This window comes from Leucoraja erinacea, chromosome 36 (assembly GCF_028641065.1).
Source record: "Leucoraja erinacea ecotype New England chromosome 36, Leri_hhj_1, whole genome shotgun sequence".
In the NCBI taxonomy this organism is placed as follows: Eukaryota; Metazoa; Chordata; class Chondrichthyes; order Rajiformes; family Rajidae; genus Leucoraja; species Leucoraja erinaceus.
In genome coordinates, this window is record NC_073412.1 from 10704059 (window position 1) to 10726412 (window position 22354).

The 22354-nt window shown below is 40.8% G+C and overlaps 1 protein-coding gene across 2 annotated transcripts in view; it reads left to right on the forward strand.

Moving 5' to 3' along the window:
* The window catches only part of slc12a1 (solute carrier family 12 member 1), a 63678-nt gene that overhangs the window by 28022 nt on the left and 13302 nt on the right, over positions 1-22354 (forward strand). For both annotated transcript variants that reach the window (XM_055662672.1, XM_055662671.1), the window contains exons 16-20: positions 5494-5605; positions 13200-13340; positions 15885-15991; positions 17384-17466; positions 21724-21879. In XM_055662672.1, coding sequence (XP_055518647.1) covers positions 5494-5605; positions 13200-13340; positions 15885-15991; positions 17384-17466; positions 21724-21879 — 599 coding nt within the window. The remainder of the gene's footprint in view (positions 1-5493; positions 5606-13199; positions 13341-15884; positions 15992-17383; positions 17467-21723; positions 21880-22354) is intronic.

Here is a 22354-nt window from a genome sequence, read left to right on the forward strand (position 1 = left end):
TGGGCATCGAAAATCCATCCAAACTCAATCTACTGTAAAATGAAGCATTTATTGATGTATTGCCCTTTCTACATCTAAGGAGATGTTGTTACATGATGTAAATGTGATCCTTAAAATTGACAATGGAATTGTTGATATTTGGGGTGTGTTAGAATTGAGTTCTTGTGTGCGCTGATAAACAGATCAAGTTGCAAGTCCTAATACTATTTTACTAAAAAAGTTTTGCTTGCAAAAAAAAACTTTCTCACAGGACATATGGTGATTAATCCATAATATTACCAATTTCTTAGGGAATCTAATGACCATCTGCATCTTGCAAATTCTGATTTAGAATGCACTTTGTAATGCATCACATTGTCAATATAATAAGCTAGATCCATCTGAATTCATCTTGATTGCCAGATTTATCGGGAGCTCAGATTTATTGGGTGGCCCAGTGGTGGAGTGGCTGCCTTAGTGTCAGAGACCCAGGTTAGATCCTGGCAACAGGTACTGTCTGAATGGAGTTTATACGTTCTCTCTGTGATCGCATGGGTTTTCTACATGTGCTCGGGTTTCCTCCCACATTCCAAAGATGTGCAGGTTTGTAGTTTAATAGTAAGATTAAACGAGTACTTACCAGTGCGAAGTTTGATCTGTATTTTATAAGGAGTTACGATGAGGGATTACGTGAAGAACCCACCCAGCGCGCAGGCGCGGCATACTTCCAAGCAGCGGTGTGGAATCACAGATAGACACAAATTGAAGTAAAGATAGTAAAGATTAATGAGACATCAGTCCGAGTTTGATCTATACAATGAGGGTGGGAGCGGAGGGCACGTAATCCCTCATCGTAACTCCTCATAAAATACAGATCAAACTTCGCACTGGTAAGTACTCGTTTAATCTTACTATTTTACTTCGGAGTCACGTGAGTGACTACGTGAAGACTTCAAAGGTCTGTGATTTCAAACCGTGTAACAGTTATATCACTCACTGCCGAAAGATCATCGAGGGAGGAAGTGGTATCTAAAGACCAACAAGTTTGTTAGTTTTAAAAAACAAATGTTTATTAACAACAAACAAAAAATAGCTCCCCTGGGCTTTAAATTATAAATTTGCGGTTTCTAAAATTCTCTCCGCAAAGACGTCCTTTCCCATCAGCGGTTTTCTGTAGAATTTTTGGAATGTCGATTCCCTTGACCATCCCGCTGCTCTGAGGATGTGGTCTAGGGGAACCTGCATCCTATCCGCCGCTGAGGTGGACGCTGCCCTGGTTGAATGGGATTTAAAAACATCTGTGTTAATCCCTGCCATGTTAAGGACCTGTTTCAACCATCTGGATATTGTCTGGCTGGTAACCCGTCCAAAAGGCTTTTTATGGCTGACCCATAAGGCTTTTTCTCTCCCTCTAAGAGTTTGGGTAGTGTCTAAATAATGATGAAGGTGGGTCACCACACACAGCCTAGGTTCTGGAGGGTATGCCCGGAAGATCAACGGGGAGTTGGATGTACCTGGTCTGCTCTGTTTTACCAACCCCGGCATGGTGAAAGTAATGGTATCTGGGGTGGTCAGCATGTGGTCCAGACTTAACTGATGCAGCGACTGAACCCTCTGAGCAGAGACAAGCGCCATGAGCATAAGGGTCTTGTAAGTGGACTGTTCCAGGCTCAGGGATCCCACCGGAGGCCAACCTCGAAGGTGTGTCAATACTACACTAACATCCCACACTTGGGTGTATCTAGGTGTAGGGGGTTTGGTGTTATAAATCCCTTTAAGGAGTTTGATAACCAGAGGGTGGGATCCAACACTATGCTGTCCTATGGGCATGAGGTATGTGGACAGGGCGCTCCGAGCTGTATTGATGGCACTGTAGCTCATCTTTAGTTCATGGTGCAGGTGGGCCAGGAACTCCAGCACATCCGAGATCGAAGCCGTCTTGTAGGATGTCCCTGCTTCCAGACAGTACTGTTCCCATTTCCTGATGTAGGTCAGGTACTGTTTCTTGGTGGAAACTCGCAGGGATGCCGACATGGTGGTGATTGTTCTCTCTGATAACCCCAATCCCCGGTAAGGTCTGTTCAGAATCTGGAAACCAGGAGGTTCAATTTTTGGTGGCATGGATGACTAATGCCAGTTACCGGGTGAGTCAATAATTGGGGGTGGTTGTGAAGGACCATAGGTGTCTCTACCACCATGTCGTGGAACATTGGGAACCATGGTTGGGTAGGCCAGTCGGGCACGACCAGAATGCCGGAGGCTGAGTCTGCCTGAATTTTCTGCAGTACCCGACTGATGAGGCAGAAGGGAGGGAAAGCATAGAAAAAGAAATTTCCCCAATCCAGCGTGAAGGCATCTACCGCTGCTGCCTCTGGGTCTGGTTCCCAAGCCACATACATGGGTAGTTGGTGATTTAGTCTAGACGCAAACAAATCTATATCTGGCGTACCATATTGCTTGACAATTCTAGCAAATAGTTTCGGGTCCAACATCCATTCGATGTTGTCGTTGAATTTTCGTGACCTGGTGTCCGCCACTAAATTTAGCTTGCCTGGTAAATAGGCAGCTGATAGCCAAATATGTCTCTCGACACACCATTGCCAGATTATAGTAGTCAATTTGTCGCATGATACTGATTTTATGCCACCCATGTGCCGGATATAAGATACCGCCGTTGTGTTGTCAATCATAATTCTAACATGCACATGCCGCATTTCAGATGCATATGTTTTTAGCCCATAAAAGGCGGCGAGCATCTCCAAGAAGTTAATGCCCAGTGTTTGTAGTAGCGATGCCTCTGAGTTAGTCCATCTGCCACCTGTGCTGTCTATGGAGTTAGTAGCTCCCCAGCCTAAAGCACTGGCATCCGTTGTAATGGTTATGTTAGGATTGGTGACGGCGATAGGACTGTGACTGTGCCAAATGTTATCTACCCACCACTGAAGTTCTGATCTGGCTTCAGTGGGTAACTCCATTTTGCGGTCATAATGCCCCCTATTAAGACGTAGCGCATGACTCCTTGCTCTTTGCAAATTTTGATAATGCAAGGGCCCATATTGGGCAGCCGGGAATGCTGCTACTATAGAGCCAATGACTCTGGCTACGTGCCGTATCCTTGGTTGCGGTGTAGCAATTAAATGGTTACAAGCTTCGATGAGTGAAACTTTTTTGTCTCTGGGCAGAGTAACAGTCATATGGATAGTGTCAATAGTGAAGCCTAGGTAATCCATGTTAGTAGTAGGCTCCAATATAGATTTATCTGGGTGTAGGATGAATCCCAAAGTTTCAAGGAGTTGTTTAGTGGCTAAAACTCCTGCGACAGCTAGTTCCCTTGTTCTCCCTAATATGAGAACATCGTCCAGATAGGCCACAACTAAATGCTTTTGTTCTCTCAATTTTTTCATGGCCACTTTGAGAATTTTTGTAAATAGTCTGGGAGCTGTCGTTAAACCATTGGGCAAGGCTCTGTACTGCCACAGCTGGCCCATCCAGATAAATTTCAGATATTTGTAATAATCCTTATGAATGGGTACTAAATAGTAAGCATCCTTGATATCTATGCTTGCCATGTAGTATCCCTTGGAGATCAGTTGTCTGGCAGTGACAAATGTCTCCATTTTGAAATGTTGATACTCAACAGACTGATTAAGTGACGTCAAATCAATAATAATGCGACATCCACCATCTTTCTTGGATTTGAGAAAAATATTTGATACAAATTCGTGCGGCTCGTGTGTGGTCATTTCTATGATGCCTTTAGCCACGAGCCTATCTAGTTCAGCTTGTCCTTCTACCTTCTCAAATGCTGAGGGAAGGAATACCCTTTGGGGCATGTGCTGAACTGGAGGTTCTATGCCTGGTTTGAATTCAATTTTGTATCCACTGATACTGTTGAGTATAAACTTATTGTTAGTTAGGGAGCACCAAACATGCTTGAAGAACCTCAAACGTCCTCCTGTTAATACAACACCCTTTGTCTGTGTATGTTGGCAGGAACCAGACCCACCTACCTCCATGTTTATTTGTGGGGGCGTTTTCGATAGGTTTGGCCCAAGGTTGTCCGTGTTGGTGCTGCGGTGGGGCGGCGCATCTTCCCACGGCTCCGCCCTGGGCCCCGCTCTAAAAAAGAGCTCTGGGGGTAGTGGGAGGCGGTCACCAGGCTTTCACCAGCTCGGTACCTGCTGGTGGATGCCGAGGCGTGCTGCCAACTGGGTGTCTTCACCCTGCTCGGTCCTGGCGCTGCCCTCATGAGGCCTACCGGTTTGGCCGCCTCTTCCAACTCCTTCAGTTTCTTGGCCAAGTCTGCACCAAATAGCAGCGCCTCTCGTTCCGGCGCTGGAGCTTTGCAGAGGCCTGCGTATTTCGGATTGAGGGCAGGCCTGATGTTATCCCGCCGTAGGCTGTTTAGCTCGTACGTGGTGTTGCACATCAACGCCAGTGCATCCTGCTGGGGTATGGATAGCTCTTCGTTCCCGACGGACCGAGCAAAGGCGGTGATGGCTGCAGAGTGGAGCTTCAGGACCCGCTGCATTTTTACTTCCTGAGCCCTAATCTGCTGCCCCAGCTGGTTCCATATCTGCCCGTTGACCGTTTTCACCCGCAGCGCCTCGCAATTCTCTGGCGCTGTATACGTATCAAGGGCCTGCTGGACGACCTTGTCCTGCAGCGGCTTGTTAGAAAGCCTATTAATGCTGGCCGTTCCAGGAGCTGCCTCATGCAGCTGATGCGGGCGTCTCCCCGTTTCGGTGGTGGAGAGCGTTCCCGTTCCTCCGACGAATCGGAGGACACCGGCCGGTCTGTTTTATGAGTAGCCTTCCTCCCTGTGCGGGGCGTCGATATCGGCAGCACAGGGGGCGGCTCGGTGTCGGGTGAGCGGGAGCGTTGAAATGGCTCCTCCGCTACGAGTGGCTGCCGCCCAGCTATGGACCCCTCCTCGGGTGGAGTTGGGCAGGCAGTCCTTCTGGCTGGTCGCTTTCGAGTGGCCATAATTCTCCACCGTTGAGCGACTCTGTAACACAAAAAAGGCACTTACCTGAGGTCTTGTCTTTATGCTGCCGCTGGAGAGCCTGGCTCCAGCTGCTGCCGCTGTTGCACTGCTGACGTAATGCCGCGCCTGCGCGCTGGGTGGGTTCTTCACGTAGTCACTCACGTGACTCCGAAGTAAAATTAGCTTCCGTAATTGTCCCTAGTGTGTAGCATAGGACTAGTGCACGGGTGATAGTTGATCGGTCAGGACTTGGTGAGCCGAAGGGCATGTCTCCAAGCTGTATCTCAACTCTAATCTCTCCGATTTGTATACGCTCCCAATTTTTTTTACCATAAACGATCACAAAACAATGGATAAAGATATTCCTCTTGATTAATGCATCCAAGAGCTTAAAAATCAACCTGCTATTTTTACATCTATAATGTTCTGTCGATGATTTGTTCTATAACAAATAATCTTTAAATTTCAGTGGATATTTTTTATTAAACTTTAAAAATAAAAAAATGTTTTCCTTTCTTTTTCTCCAGGCCACAGTGCATTGTATTGACAGGATCGCCGATGTCTAGGCCAGCTCTGTTGGATTTAACACTATCGTTCACAAAGAATTTCAGCCTGTGCATTTGCAGTCAAATATTTATGGTAATGACTCTTACTGATTTCTCTTGCCATACATTTGACCATTAAAATGTGATAAATGTCAACATCAGACAGCAGTTTTTAAGAAATGTCTTTTTTCTTTTCCCCTTGTGAATTCATAGTTTTGTTCAAGTGCTGTGTGTCATGATCCAAAACTCTTGAGAGTGAAACTAGACAATAACTTCTAAAACTCTCATCCAAAATATGCATTAGTGCTTTAGACCAGGGTGCTAGAGATTATACTGTAAGTTGACTTCTCATTATGGCACCAAACAAGAATATAGAATGAGGTGATGTCTGATTTCAATGGAGTTTGTGGTCACTCATAAAAGTTCCACCAACAGGATTCATCCAGTAATTCTCCAAAGATGTGGCTCCTGAGAGTGTAACCCAGGCCAACTTTCAAGCTGACTCCACTAGAATTGTGACTATTAGAACTCGTATTAGAAGTGATGAGGACTTCTGTACTTTTTTTAATCTGTTCCCGGAGTTCAAGCAGAGGAGGATGAAGATTAATACAAATAGAATTGATCCTTAAGTACCAAGTTCGTAGATTTAAAGGCTTGCTACAGTGGATACTGCTGATGAAACACAGGAAGAACAGTGAACTATTGTCTCTCACTAATTGTTCTTCCTGTGTGAAAAATGATTCATTTTGAAATCTGTGTTAAGATGCTTGCAGAACCTGTCTAAAATTTCTAAGGTTATTGACCATCATTCTCTTAAATAGAATGTAGAAAGCACAGCAATGGAACATGCCCCTTGGCACCATAATGTCTGTACTGACCATGACATTGACCCCATCTGCATGCTCACGATCTTTTCCCAGAATGTTCTGTGCCTGTGTAAATGCCTCTTAATTATTGCTATTGTGATTGCTTCTACCATCTCTCATGGCAGCACATGCCATGTGCCTACCACTTTTTTAATTGCCTCACACATCCCCTTTTAACTTTCACTCTCTCACCTTAAAGGTAAGCCATCTAGTATTTGATATTTCCACTGTGAGAATAACATTCTTGACTATCTACCCCATCTATTCTTATTTTAAATATTTCTATAAGGTCTCTCGTTATTCTCTGAAGCTCCACAGAAAACAATCTAAGTTGTTCAATATCTCCTTACAAATGAAGTTAGACACATAATGCTGGAGTAACTCGGTGGGACAGGCAGCATCTCTTGATAGAAGGAATGGGTCCCATTTCTGGTCGAGACCCTTGTTCAGACTGAAGACTCACTTAGTTCAGTCTGAAGAAAGGTCTCGACCTGAAACGTTACCCATTCCTTCTATCCAGATATGCAGCCTGTCTTGCTGAGTTACTCCAGCATTTTGTCCATCTTCAATGTATACCAGCATCTGCAGTTCCTTCCTACACATCTTACAACTAATAAGGTGACTGCTAATAATCATAGAAATATTGTCTCCCGGTATTATAAGTTAAATCCAAGAAAGAGGCAGTGCATTCAGGAAGTATTCGGACCCCTTCACTTTTTCCATATTTTGTTACGTTACAGCCTTATTTTCAAATGGATTACGTTTATTTTGTTTATCAATCTACACACAATACCCCAGAATGAAGAAGCGAAAACTGGTGTTAAAAAATAATTAAAAAGTAATAACTGAAATATCACATTTACATAAGTATTCAGACCCTTTGCTATGAAACTCAAAATTGAGCTTAGGTTCATCCTGTTTCCATTGATTATCCTTGATGTTTCTAATCGAGTCCACCAGTGGTAAATTAAATTGATTGGACATGATTTGGAAAGGCACACACCTGTCTATACAAGATCCCACAGTTGACAGTGCATGTCAGAGCAAAAATCAAGCCACGAAGACGAAGGAATTGTCCGTAGACCTCCGAGACAGGATTGTATTGAGACACAAATCTGGGGAATGGTATAGAACAATTTCTGTGGCATTGCAGGTCCCAAAGAGCATAGTGACCTCCGTCATTGCTAAATGGAAGTACTTTGGATCCACCAGGATTCTTCATAGAACTGGCCGCCTGGCCAAACTGAGCAATCGGGGGAGAATGGCCTTGGTCAGGGAGGTGACCAAGAATCTGATGATCACTCTGACAGAGCTCCAGAGTTTCTCTGTGGAGATGGGAGAACCTTCCAGAAGGACAACTATATCTGCAGCACTCCACCAATCAGGCCTTTATGGTAGAGTGGCCAGACTGAAGCCACTCCTCAGTAAAGCCCATCTGGAGTTTGCCAAAAGGCATGAGAAACAAGATTCTCTGATCTGATGAAGCCAAGATTGAACTCTGGCCTGAATGCCGAGCGTCCCATCTGGAGGAAACCAGGCACCGCTCTTCACCTGGCAAATACCATACCTACGGTGAAGCATGGTGGTGGCAGCATCATGCTGTGGGGCAGGAACTGGGAGACTAGTCAGGATCGAGGGAATGATGAACGGAGCAAAGTAAGTTCAGAGAGATCCTTGATGAAAACCTACTCCAGAGTGTTCTGGACCTCAGACTGGGGCAGAGGTTCACCTTCCAACAGGGCAACGACCCTAAGCACACAACCAAGACAACGCAGGAGTGGCTTTGTGATGAGTATGAATGTCCTTGTGTGTGTGACTTGAACCCTATTGAACATCTCTGGAGGGACCTGAAAATAGCTGTTTATCGATGCTCCCCATCCCCATTTGGGAAAAATTACCCAGATACAGGTGTGCCAAGCTTGTAGCGTCATACCCAAGAAGACTTGATGCTGTAATTGCTGCCAAAGGTGCCTCAACGAAGTACTGAGTAAAGAGTCTGAATACATGTAAATGTGATATTTCAGTGTTTTTTATTACTTTGCAAAAAATTCTAAACGCCTTTCTGTTTTTTTTATTATGGGGTATTGTGTGTAGATTGATGATAAAACAATAATAATTTAATCAATTTTAGAATAAGGCTGTAACGTAACAAAATGTGGAAAAAGTGGTCTGAATACTTTCTGAATGCACTGAGGGAACAGCAAACAGGAGGACTGGGAGAAAATTAGAATTCAACAGAGGACAGAGGGGTTAATTAAGAGGGGGGAAATAGAGCATGAGAGAAAGATTGTGCGGAATATAAAAACTGAATGTAAAAGCTTATTTAGATATAGGTCCCTTACTGTCAGAAACGGGTGAATTTATAATGGGGAAACAAGTAAATGGCAGACTAGTTAAATAAGTACTTTGTTATGTCTTCCTTAGTGAAGACCGAACCAATCTCCCAGAAATACTAAGGATCTAGTATGATGGAGGAACTGAAGGAAATTCACGTTAGTCATGAAATGGTGTTGGGTAAACTGTTGGGACTGAAGGCAGATAAATCCCCAGGGCCTGATGGTCTGCATCCCAGAGTATTCAGGAAGTGGTCCTGGTAATTGTGGATGCATTGGTGATCATTTTGCAATGTTCTATAGACTCTGGATTAGTTCTTGTGAACTGGAGGGTAGCTAATGTAACTACACTTTTTAAGAAAGGAGGGAGAGAGAAACTGGGGAATTATAGACCAGTTAGTCTGGCATCAGTGGAGGGGAAGATGCTTGCGTTGATTATTAAAGATGTAATAGCAGCGCATTTGGAAAGCAGAGACAGGATTTGTCAGTCAGCATGGATTTATGAAAGGGAAATCATGATCTTCTGGACTTTTTTGAGGATGTAACAAGTAGATTGGATAAGGGAGAGCAGGTGGATGTGGACTTTCAAAAAAGCGTTGACTAGGTCCCACACAAGAGATTAATGTGCAAAATGCTATTGGGTGTAGGGTATTGACAGGGATAGAGAACTGGTTGGCAGATAGGGAGCAAGGAGTAGGAATTAATGGGTCCTTTTCAGAATGCTGGCAGTGACAAGTGGAGCCTCACATGACTCAGTGCTGGGACCCCAGTTATTTACAATATATATATTAATGATTCAAACAACGGAATTAAATGTAACATCTCCAAGTTTGCGGATGACACTTAGCTGGGAGGTAGTGTGAGTGCGAGGAGGATGCTAAGAGGCTGCAGGGTGACTAGGATAGGTTGAGTGACTTTGTAGATGCATAGCAAATGCAAAATAATGTGGATAAATGTGAGGTTATCCACTTTGGTAACAAGAAGGCAGATTTTTATCTGAATAGTGTCTGATTAGGAGAAGGGGAGGTGCAACGAGACAACTTACAGTGCACCAAATGTCCTTGTACATCAGTCACTGAAAGAAAGCATACAGGTACAGCAGGCCAATGACAGAAGAAAGCTAATGGCATGTTAGCCTTCAATAGCAAGAGGATTTGAGTATAGGAGCAAGAAGGTCCTACTGCAGTTGTACCTGGAGTGCAGTTTTATTCTAATTTGAGGAAGGGCATTTTTGCTATTGAGGGAGTGCAGCGTAGGTTCACCAGGTTAATTCCTGGGATGGCGGGACTGACATATATGATGAAAGAATGGATTGACTGGGCTAATATTCACTGGAATTTAGTTGGATGAGAGGGGATCTTATAGAAACATATAACATTCTTAAGGGATTGGTCAGGATGCAGGAAATATAGTCCCCATGTTGGGGCAGGCCAGAGCCAGTGGTCACAGTTTAAGAATGAAGGTTAGGCCATTTAGGACTGAGATGAGGAAAAACGTTTTCAGCCAGAGAGTTGTGAATCTGTGGAATTTTCTGCCACAGAAGGCAGTGGAGGCATTTTCTGCCACAGAAGGCAGTGGATATATTCAAGAGAGAGTTTGATATAGCTCTAAGGGCTAACGGAGTCAAGGGATATGGGGAGAAAGCAGAAGCGGGACACTGATTTTGGATGATCAGTCATGATCATATTGAATGGCGGTGCTATCTCAAATGGGCTGAATGGCCTCACTCCTGCACATATTTTCGATGTTTCTGTCTTTCAATCAGTAAAATCTAGCTTCATTTTCCTTCGGACTCTAGTTCTTCATATCCAAGTACTGTTTAAAATGTAATGGGTGTTTCTGCCACCCTTTTGGTTATGGAGTTCCAGCTTGCTTGTCTCTTTGAATCTCTTCCCAAATAGTTTTTAACCTCTTTTTTTATCCCTCTGCTTTACTATATCAAGTCCATTTAGTTTAATGCATCCTCAAATCTCCTTGCATGTCACATTTTACAGTTCCCAGCAACTTCCTCATAAATCTCCACTGCACTCTAGTACAGTCACATATTTGCTCTACTGTGGTGATCGGATGTGTGTCACCAAATTAATGTTTAGTCTGGATGTGAGGATTGAGGACTGACAAAGTTTGTTTTTAGAAGTTTTGTTGACATTGGTAGAGGTTAAGTTATTTGCAAATTTCTTAAAATAGATTAAGTGGCTAAAGATTTTGAGTTTGAAAGAAATAAGATGATTTAACCATGTCAACACCTTGCATTTATTAAAATTCTACTTCTATATAACCTAGTTTAAAAATCATTTCCCTTCACCTGTAACTACTCGGATTGTTCATTTAAACAAGGGGTCGGCAACTTTGTTCTGCATAGGGGCCAGGACGCATGTCTGAGCGGATGGCAGGCCACATCTATCACGTGTAGACATGGATCCCGCCCCTATCCTGCCTCGGATGGCAGGCATCAAATCACATGTTCACAGAAGGTAGACAAAAATGCTGGAGAAACTCAGCGGGTGAGGCAGCCTCATGCAATCCTTGCATGTCTCACCCGCTGAGTTCCTCCAGCATTTTTATCTACCTTCGATTTTTCCAGCACCTGCAGTTCTTTCTTAAAAATGTTCACAGAAGGTGCGCGCCCATGCCGGCAGCTTTGCGCAGGGTACAGCCAGAGCTCTGCAGGCCGGATGATTACGGAAAAAAATACGCCTGTGGACCGGATGATTCTGGGTTACGGGCTGCATTCGGCCCGGGGGCCGTTGGTTGCCGACCCCTGATTTAATTGATCTTGGACATGCAATGTTAACTCTGTTTCTCTTTGCATAGAAGTCTAGATGTAGCATAGATGTATACAGATACAGTTAATCTGTATGCATCTATATAGATATACAGTGTAGTATAGATGTATGCAGTAGATCTGTATGCATCTATATCTGTATAGGAGGAACAGCCTCCTACGCAAGCACACAGTATGCATCCACACTGCGGTCAATTGCTCTTGCGTTGTGCTATTCTGCTGCAGAGTTTGCTTGTCCTGTTTAGGAGAGATCATCTCGTGTGAAGAAAGTTGATGCTGCTCTTAATGATAGCTGCAGATGCATCACTGGCTGCCTAAAACCAACGGATGTGGATAGCTTGCATGTCTTGGCCAGGAATCCGCAGATCAGATGCCGGTAGACATGAACGTAGTAGTCAAGTTTGGGACACCCGCCATTCCTGTTACTCCCATCACCCAGCCCCAAAACGGCTGAAGTCGAGGAAGAGCTTCCTTCACACTGTCCAGCCACTGTCAGTCGTCTCAAGCAACCAGACTAGCCTTGTGGGAAAAGAAACGCGGTGAAAACAACCACCACGCAAATATGCCGATCTCAACCAAGGAACAGCTACCACCTGGTCACAGGTGTGACTGAAAGTTCCTCAATAGGCTTTGTAAAGGGATGGACCGATGCAAGATCAATATGAGCAAATGGGGCTATGCAGATGCAGCAGACACAGAATGTGAATGTGGAACATCTGTACAATCCTTGCCACACGTACTAAGATGTCCACATCTTGGTGAACAATGCTGCCTGGAAGAACTAGCGGTGACAAACGAGAAGGCGTCCACTGTGCAAGAGTCTGCCGAACATTTGAAACATAGATGATGGACATGAAAGAAGATAAATGTATTGAGCAAATCCATATTTTCTGTTTGTCACGTTCTGTGTTGTGATTACCCTTCCCCTCTTTCTACAAGTTTTATTTGATTAACTATACAAAGATTAAACAATGTTCAGGATTGAATATTTGGCCAAATTTAGTGCTTGATTATTGTTGTATAATTATGTATGTCCAGAATTATTGATATTTCCTTTGGGTAAGGTAATGTCAGGGGTCCAGCTACTGCATTTCCAACAAGTTTGCCAAATATTGAAATATATATGCAAGAGAAGGATATGTGAATGGTTACAGCTGACATAAGTAAGACAAGTGTATGATGTAGCACGTTTTTTTAATTTTATGTCATTGGGCTGTAAAGCTTTTATATTAACATTCATGCATTGGTATAGTGTAAAATTGGTTAAAATACTTTTCCAGAAGGATATCAACAGTGAGACTGTTTTTGAAATTCATGTGGTGAACTAATGATCTCTTCTTGAATTCTGATGCATGGGGCTTAATTTGTTTCTCCACTAGATGGAGCAAAAGCAGAAATTGTTGGGAGCATTCAACAGGTCATGCAGAATGCGTTTTGGCAGGAGAGAAGTTGACGTTTTAGGTCAAGAGCATTTCATTAAAACGCTAGATGGAGCATTTCACTTTTTATGCAGTGGTGGGTGGGTAGTGGAAAGATGAAATGAAGGAAAATTGTAATTTTTTACTTTCCTGAAATTTGTTTGCACATACTCAATAGTTGTCAGAAATCTTCAGCATTCTTTATGAAGTTATTAGATGTTTGAAATGATTAAGACATGCACTCCAAATAATACAACTGAACTTATCCATGTAATACTGTGCCTAGGGTCCACGGAAGCAAACAGTCAGTGAAATTAATTTGAATATCGATAAATATCAGCAGTGGCTAACAAAGAACAAGAAAAAAGCCTTCTATGCAGCAGTGGCTGGAGACAATTTACGAGAAGGAGTAAAGTGCTTACTTCAGGTGATTACTCTAAACCTATATTAGCAAATCCAGTAGAAAAGTAGTGCAGAGGTACAAAATAAACTGACCAAATCTTGTAACAGCATATTTGCTTCTGAAAATGTGCCCCTTTTAAATTGAGTAAATTTATATCAATTAATCAGGAGCAATAGTTTTAAGAATCTGTATTTGAATGAACCAGAATAATTTGCTATAATCACTTCATGCAATAGCATGTTCCACAGCCTATCAATTTGTATGATTGTTTTACTTTTTGCCAATCCACAACATTTTACCTTTTGTTAGTAACGGCGCAGCAATTGGGATAATGTAGTTCTTTTGGCTGCTCCTCCATTCAGTAATGTCAAGACTGATCTTCTACCTCAAAACTGATTCTTTTCATTCATAATTTCCTGTGTTCGAAAACCTATTGATCAGTTCTGAATTCTCAAAGCTTGAGCATCCACTAGACTTTAGAAATTTAAAATGCACATTTTCTGTCTTCATTGGCTTCAGTCCAGGATAAATAGACTCTCCACATCAACTTGAAAGGCAGCTTAAATTTTGTTTCAATGAGACTGCTGTTACTCTTAATTCCAGAGGATGTAGCCACATCCTACTTAATCTTTCATTGGAGGACAACACACACTTCAGGAATGAATCTACTGGACTTTTGTTGAATCATTTTCAGGCAAATATATTTATCCTTGGTTAAGAAACTCATAATTTATGGAGAACCCCAATCTCACAAATTGTAATTACAATAAGTTATTGTGCTGGTATGTTAAGTTCCTTGTTAATTGTGACTGCCTCTAATTTGTCTTGGCATTGTCTTTTAACATTTTGTTTGCTTGTGCTCTAAGATTCCAAAGTTTATCACTAATCATATTAGAACCATGTATAAAATGCATGAATTATTATGTGGCCAGAGATTCTGATCTTTAAACCTCGAATCAATTATTATTGAAACAATGGTTTCCCAGAATTTCCCAGATTTACAGAATATCTTAAAAAGGATCAATTGGATCAAAAGGATCAGGTGATTTGCCTCTTTTCCATAAAACTAGATGTTTCTAATAATTCTATGATTTTATAAATACAAAAGACTGATTCCAATAGGAATAGCTACTTACCTTCAGGAATAGCTACTTCCCCACAGCCATCAGGCTATTAAACCTGGCACGGACAAAACTCTGATTATTAACAACCCATTTTCTGTTATTTGCACTATCAGTTTATTTATTCATGTGTGTATATATTTATATCATGGTATATGGACACACTTATCTGTTTTGTAGTAAATGCCTACTATGTTCTGTGTGCTGAAGCAAAGCAAGAATTTCATTGTCCTATACAGGGACACATGACAATAAACTCACTTGAACTTGAACTTGAACCAATATCAGTTGTAAATTAACTATAAACATGGGATTTCTATTGTGGAAATTGTCGGCGGAGGCTGCTTTGTCACTTCTACATGGGGTTGTTGAGGGGCGATATTCTTATCTGCATGACCCTTCAGCTCCTCTTAATACATGATCCTTGAAAGTAAACCCTCTTTAACAGAGAGACCCTTTTATAACAGATTTTGGTTAAAGATTGATCTGCCAACGCCACCCCCAGCTCTCACTGCCTCCCTACCTCGCCTTACCACCCCATCAGCCATCGCAAACAGCATATAATCCTCCAACATTTTCGCCACCTTCAAAGGATCCCACAACTGGCCACATCTTCCCATCTCCACCACTTTCTGCTATTCACAGAGACCATTCCCTCTGAAACTCCCTGGTCAACTCGCCCCTTCACACCAAAACCACCCCCTCCCCAGGTATTTTCCCTTGCAACCGCAGAAGATGCGACAAGTCGTGATCGAAGCCGGGTCTCCGGCGCTGCATTCGCTGTAAGGCAGCAACTCTACTGCTGCACAACCGTGACCGCTCTGTTGTAGTGAGGGTTTACTGTAATTATGAATGTTTTCTGTGCTGCGTCAAAAAGAATAGATATTTTTAAATGATCCGAAGTAAGTGGATCTTTATAAATCAAACTTGTGCTGTGAATATTGTTGCTCAATATTCCCCTCGTATTTTGAATCTTCTGGCTTGATCAGTTCATTTATGCAGTTAAATGATTGTTTATGTAGTTCAGCCCTATTCCAATTATTGTTAGTATATTTGGTTACCATGTGGTAGAATAAGATGAGCTAAAGATAATGTAACTTTCAAAAAGTATACATGATAATGTACAAGTTTAAAAGCAAATAACTAAACATTGTCAGTGTACCAAGAAATAAACTTTATCTGCAAATAATTATTTAAATATTAAGTATTAATCATGAATTGAAATGAAGGCACAAGGAATACATTTTGGCGAAACTCTTCTCATGATGCACAATATCATTTATCATCTGTGTTTGTATTATCTAACATTTTTAATGAGATATTAGTTTTCTTGTGAAAAGTAATAGAGAGATATTCAGAGAAACTAGGAAATAAGACCAATCGGATGAAGTGGGAAAATTTACTGTGCCAATAATGTTTAAGAGATAGCTTAATGTGTATTCACCAGGCCTCCGGACTGGGTCGAATGAAGCCAAATACGCTTGTGATTGGATACAAGACAGATTGGCATTGTACTAATTTTCGGGATGTTGACAATTATGTTGGCATTTTGCAGTAAGTAATTTTTGATATTTTGATTAAAGCCGGTATACTGTAATTTCTAACTAATGACTTTATGCATTGTCAGCAATGCTTCAGTATAATGTGACCCAAGAAAACATATTGTGCAACAAGATATTTTTTGATTTGTTAAATTCTGTTTTCTTCAATTTCTATTTTTTGTTCTGGTGCTTATACTAATGAAAATTTATATTGTTGCAACTTTCTTCCTCAAAATATTTTTTCATGTTACAGAATACATTTTGTGCACTATATTACTGCTGACCTAGTGTATCTCTGCACCAGATTATCTGATAGGAATGAAATAAATAAATAATAATAATAATAATAATATTCTTATTTATATAGCACATTTTTAGTCAACTTGCATTGACCCCAAAGTGCTTCACATAATTACATTACATTTACACACAGGCAAAGGTGGGTGAAGTGTCTTGCCCCAAGGACACAACGACAGTATGCACTCCAAGCGGGATTCAAACCGGCTACCTTCCGGTTGCCAGCCGAACACTTAGCCCATTGTGCCATCTGTCGTCCCACTAGGGTTGGCTTGTTATGAAATAATCTTGATTATCCTTGATCCTGACCTCGGGTGCTGTGGAGTTTACATGTTCTCCCTGTGACTGTCGGTTCCCTCCGGGTACTCCAGTTTCCTCCCCATCCAAGATAGTCAGGTTTATAGGTTAATTAACTTCTGCAACAAAAATAATTGCCCCTAATGTGGAGGGAGTGGATGAGAAAGTGGGACAACAGAGCTAGTCTGCGGGTGATCGAGGTCGGCATGGACTCAGTGGCTGAATAGCCTGTATCCATGCTGTATCTCAGGAAAAATGAAGGTCAGTCTTATCTTAATGACCAATACAACAAATACGTTACTGGTTTCTCGAATTTTTTTTGGTTCAAGAGTGAGTTTGACTACAAAGTGACTATTAGCTTTATTACTTTGGATAGAGAATTCTGTTAGAACTGCATTTTTTGATATTTTCTTTTGGGTTTTATTGTGGATGATAGAAATATTTATGTGACCAAATAGTGTTGAATGTGTTTATCCTACAATGCCAAACCATGTTTACCATGTTTATTCTAACTGTTCTTGTTATTTTAATCGAGAAACTTAAATACACTATTTTATTTAGCCAGTTTGCATTCACAGCATGAGGCTTTGCGACATCCTGACACTGAGGCTAGTCAAGTCCTGCAGAACTTTCTATCCTTTCATTTTAATAAACGAGTAAATGGAAAATCTTAACAGCATTCACACCATTGGCATGAACACCGAACATGAAACTGTTTGACATGTTTATAAATGTTTTTAACTAATTTTCAGCAAAGGAGCTAAATATGAGAATACATTTACCATTTTGAAATGTACTACTTTTGTTGCAGTGATGCCTTTGATTTTGAGTATGGTTTGATAATTCTGAGGATTAGCCAAGGACTTGATATCTCTCGTATACTTCAGATTCAAGGTAGGGCAACGTAGCCACAATAAAACAAACGTAATAAACTGCAAATTCTGGAAATCTGAAATGCAAGTTTAAAACCTCCCTGGTCGAATCAAACATTGGATTGGGTGCCATCTAAAGGCGGTTGAGGTTTCAGTTATAAATCCATTATCAGAACCAACTTCAAAACTGAACATGCAAATATTAAAAGATTTTTCTTTTCCAAGAAATCCTTTGAAAAGGAGTAGAGTTTGATTTTGTGTGGTAATAAAAAATATTTTTTATCCACCAGATTTTGGAAGTTATACAATCTTGCGTATGTTCATTAAGGTATTACATACTATATATAAGAGTTTGGTCACTGGGTTGACATCACTCTATTGAAAGGTAGTTGTGAAAGTACATGATGGCAAGTCATAGGCACGGATGGAGAGTGAAAGAAATTGAAAGGACAGTTGAGTAAGTGGTTAGGAATTGAGGTAGAACTATTTCAGGAAAGATAGACAATTATTGGGGGCAATTCAGGGAATGTTCACCATATTGTAGGAAGGTGATGGATGCGCTGGAATGGTGTAGAGGAGATGTTAGTTTACGCCGATCGATGATCATCCATACACTAGTTCCATCCTACACAATGGGGACAATTTACAGGTGGCAATTAACCTACAAACCTGCATGTCTTTGGAATGTGGGAGGAAACCGGAGCACCAGGAGAAAACGCACATGTTCACAGGGAGAACATACAAATTCCATATAGACAGCACCTGCAGTCAGGATTGAACCAGTGTCTCTGGTGCTGTAAGTTAGCAGCTCTGCCGCTGTGCCACTGTGCTGCCCAAGATTCACCAGGATGTTGCCTGGCATGGAGCGTTTTGATCATGAGGAGAAAATGGACGGGCTGTGTTTATTTTCCTTGGAGGGAAGGAAGTTGTGGCATGACCAAAGAAGTATCCAAATTTGAGGGGTCTGGATGAGGTAGCAATCTTTTCCCCCATAAGCATTGATATCTAGAATTAGTGGGCATGGGTTTACAGTGAGGAGCAAGTCTTTAAAGGGGATAATGACAGCTGCACAGCACAGAAAATAACCCTTTAGCCCAGCTCTTCCATGCTAACTGTAATAGGTCCATATCCTGGCCTAATGCTCCTTCAATGATGTAATTGTATCCATCTTTACATACTCCTCTGGCAATTCTATGTGGAAAACTTTGCACCCCATGTTTCCTTTAAATTTCTTCCTCGCTCCTTAAAGTTATAATTACCTGAAACATTAACAACCCATTTTTCTCAATAAAAGAACAATATGCTGTTTTGAGAACAGTTATTATAAAATATGTTAGGGCTATTCAGCATGAATATGTTTGGTTCTGATGAAGGCTTTTGAGCTGAAACAGTAATTCAATTTGTCTTTCTATAGAAGCAGCCTGACCCGCTGAATGTTTCCAACATTTTCTGTTCTTTTATTTAAGATCCATTTATTGTTAAAGATTTATAGTTAAAGTTTAAACCTAGCATTTATGTATTGGAATAAAGATGTGATTTAATAGAAGCCATCAATGTTTTGTTTGAAAGCCTATAATGATGAATGCATATAGTAAGCTCTCATTATTCATAAGGGTTAGGAACAACTTCCCATCGATAATAAAACACGACAGATACTACTGTCCTCTCCTTTGCACCCAGTACGTTCAACTAAATAGAAATATTCCCTGTAATGTTTTAACAATAACAAATTAATATGTATCAAAACACATCAAAGGAAATACCTCAAAATAAAATATTTATTAGCTTAACAAATTACTTTAATTATATGTATTAATACAAGCAATGAACAGTTTTGAAATCACTGAACCAATGCAAACAAAGACTACTCTCAGTGAGAATGGTGAAAAGCAGGAAAGGCCTTTTCACAAATTGTGTGGAAACTGATCACTGTATTTGTACAGACAATGATAGATTCCACAGTGTGTACATATGTAGATACTTGACAAAAATCCTCCACTGCATGAGTACATATTCCTGAGAATTGTAAATGCAGTGGATAGTGAGAATCAAGTAGAATAAATTTGGAGATAGGACTTGGAATTTCATGGAGGTGATTCAATAGGAAAAGTATTAATAGGTACATTAGCTGAATTCAATAAATTACAAATTTATATAAAAAATATATTATTCAATACAAAAGTTATTCATTTGGGGAGGTGAATTTTATTGTTTTGTCATGCAATTTGGCAAGATTATCTCCCAGTCGCTTAACTGATAATTTTGACCTAACACCACTGATTGCTTTTCATGCCTTCTACATGCATACAGTATATATTCTGTATGTGTGGCACCCTGTACTACTTGGTGCCCCACTACATTACTGTCGGATTGCCTGTGAATAATGGGACTAGACCAATATAATAGGAGTGATAACCCCAATTGTAAATGGAGGGAAGAGATCATATAATGCCATTCTCTGTCTCTCCCTCCCCACATTGTCATTTTCATTTCTTCTGGCAAGAATGTACTTCAAGGCAAATCACAACATTTGAATGTCAACCCGTGACATAAATTGATATTAGTTATCTGTGGAGCTAAATATCATTTTCTTTCTTAAATCCATCCGTCTTCAGGCGATCATTTCATAATGCCGCAGCATTGTCAGTCTCTAGTTGCGTATGGAGAATACTAATGAAGGTGGATTACCTGGGTCAACAGCATTCTTATAATTACAGCTTCCACATTCTTACCTATCCAGCCCCTCAAGCCTTATTGATTATATCAGTTTGAGAATAAACTGTTGTCTCGGAAATTATTTAAACAGTATGATAATTGGAAGATTGACAAGAGGTACCCTCAGCACAGACTGGATCCACCAAGATGCAGGACAGAATGCCACAGGTGATCCTGCATCTTGGTGGAAATCAAATTGTACAACTCCTCCCCCTTCTGTCGTGGGGTAGACTGAGACTGTCTCCCCACTCCCCAATCTTTGCACATCCCCAATCCTTTCCCCACTCGTCACTTTAATTTAAAGTTTCATATATTTTGTGTTTCTATAACTGTTGGCAGATCAATTTCCTTCCTGGGACGAATAAAGTTGTATCTTAAATACTATTGTCATACTAATTGAATCAAAGATGCTACTGCCCTATTGTAGAATTGTACAGTAGTGTCTTCAATGCAGCAATCTCGACTTTACAAATTTATGTTGCAAAAATGTCATTGTAGTGATGACTACCGAAAACAAAAGCGTGGAAACTTATTTTCATCAGTCACCACTCCAGCCCTCCATCACTGCCAGTGAAGCAACCAAAAAGACATTTGCCCTTTTTTGGTGTGCTTTAACTGGAAGCCAAAACAATACCCACAAGTTGGCCAGTGAAGTTCAGAAATCAATTTCAGGCCAGTGTCTAGGTTCCCTGTGCTTAAAGTAAGTGTGCCCTCTTTCTTTGAATTACTAACATTTAGTACATCAAAATGCCCTGTTTTATGTAAGGAGGAATTATAAAGAGCGGGTCGCAGAAATAAAAATCTAAAACCTTGTGCGAATTTAATTGCTGTTCCTAGCAGTAAGGATTCTCTGTCGTCCACCTTAAGAAAAAAATAAGCCCATCAGCCAATAAAAATTTAACTTTTCTGCCAAATACAGTCAGGCGCAACTGATTCCAACATATTACACGGCTTCAAATGTTGCCATTCCTTTCCTGTACGAGACTTCCCCTGTGAGTCGATGAATACAACTTTAATATATCATAACTATATTGGCAAATGTTTAGCTGAGCATTTACAAAGTTACAAGAAGGTGCAGGGAATAATTGGGAAAGGAGAATTATAGTACAATGCTTCAGTGTGCTGGTGCTCTAGTATGATGACTATAGGAAGTGGAGCTCAATTTCTGAGTCTGAGGCAAAGTTCCATGTCATCATTAAGCAACATCCATATGGTAGCCAGCTGTGGTGAGGGACAAAGCACTGAATTTGTTCAGAACTGTTCTTGTGAACTTCCTGGCACAAACAGCGAGAGGGGTAGAACTTAGTTACTAGACCATTAGTAAAATAGCTGGCGTACATTTTGTCATTCTAGTCTGTTGTCTGAACAGCTTCCTGTCTAGGGGAAAAAAATTAACTCTACGAGTTATTGTGGAAAACAATTAGTTTTTTCATTAAATATTTAATGTAGAGAAAATACATGCAACAGTTATAATGTTTGGTTATATTCTGCAGGTTAATTGCTTCTGATATTAAATCATTTTTGTGGACGGCTAGTATCAATAATTATTTTCATTTGTTTTTAGAAGAAATGCAAAGGCAAGAACTAGAAAGACTGGCATTGGAATCTGCTAAGAAAGATGAACAAGAGGATGGAAAGCGTGGTATCCGTTCACTGAAATTCTTGAACAAAGCTGTGAAATATAATGCAAATACTTCACTAGCAGTAAATGCTCAGCAAGGTAAAGCATGTCCACCAACACTGAAATGCTAATAGTGGAAATGGCTAGGTAATGAACTAAGTGAGATTGCCCGATTTTGGCAAGTGAAGATTAGTTTCCTGGCAAAATAGGTGAATCTGGGTATCTGTAATTCTGAGGATTTCATTAGTCACTTGCTGGAATTGCTGTGCGAGGCTCTGAGAAATAAAATGGTAAATGAGAATATGTACGATAGATAAAAGCATTGTTTTTCTGAAGCAGGAACCCAGAAGGAGGATGCAATAAAGTCAGGAAGCAATTCTCCACAGAATAAAATGGGGAAAATTATCTTCACAGCTTTTGACAGTCCCACGATTGAGATTTGTTTTTGATAATGTACGAAATATAGTGTCCAAGATCAATTAGGTAATCCCAAGTAAGATCTGTGGTATGGTTATGAATCTTAACAAATACTTTTAAACTGGCAAGGCATTATGCCATATGGTTGAAGAAATAT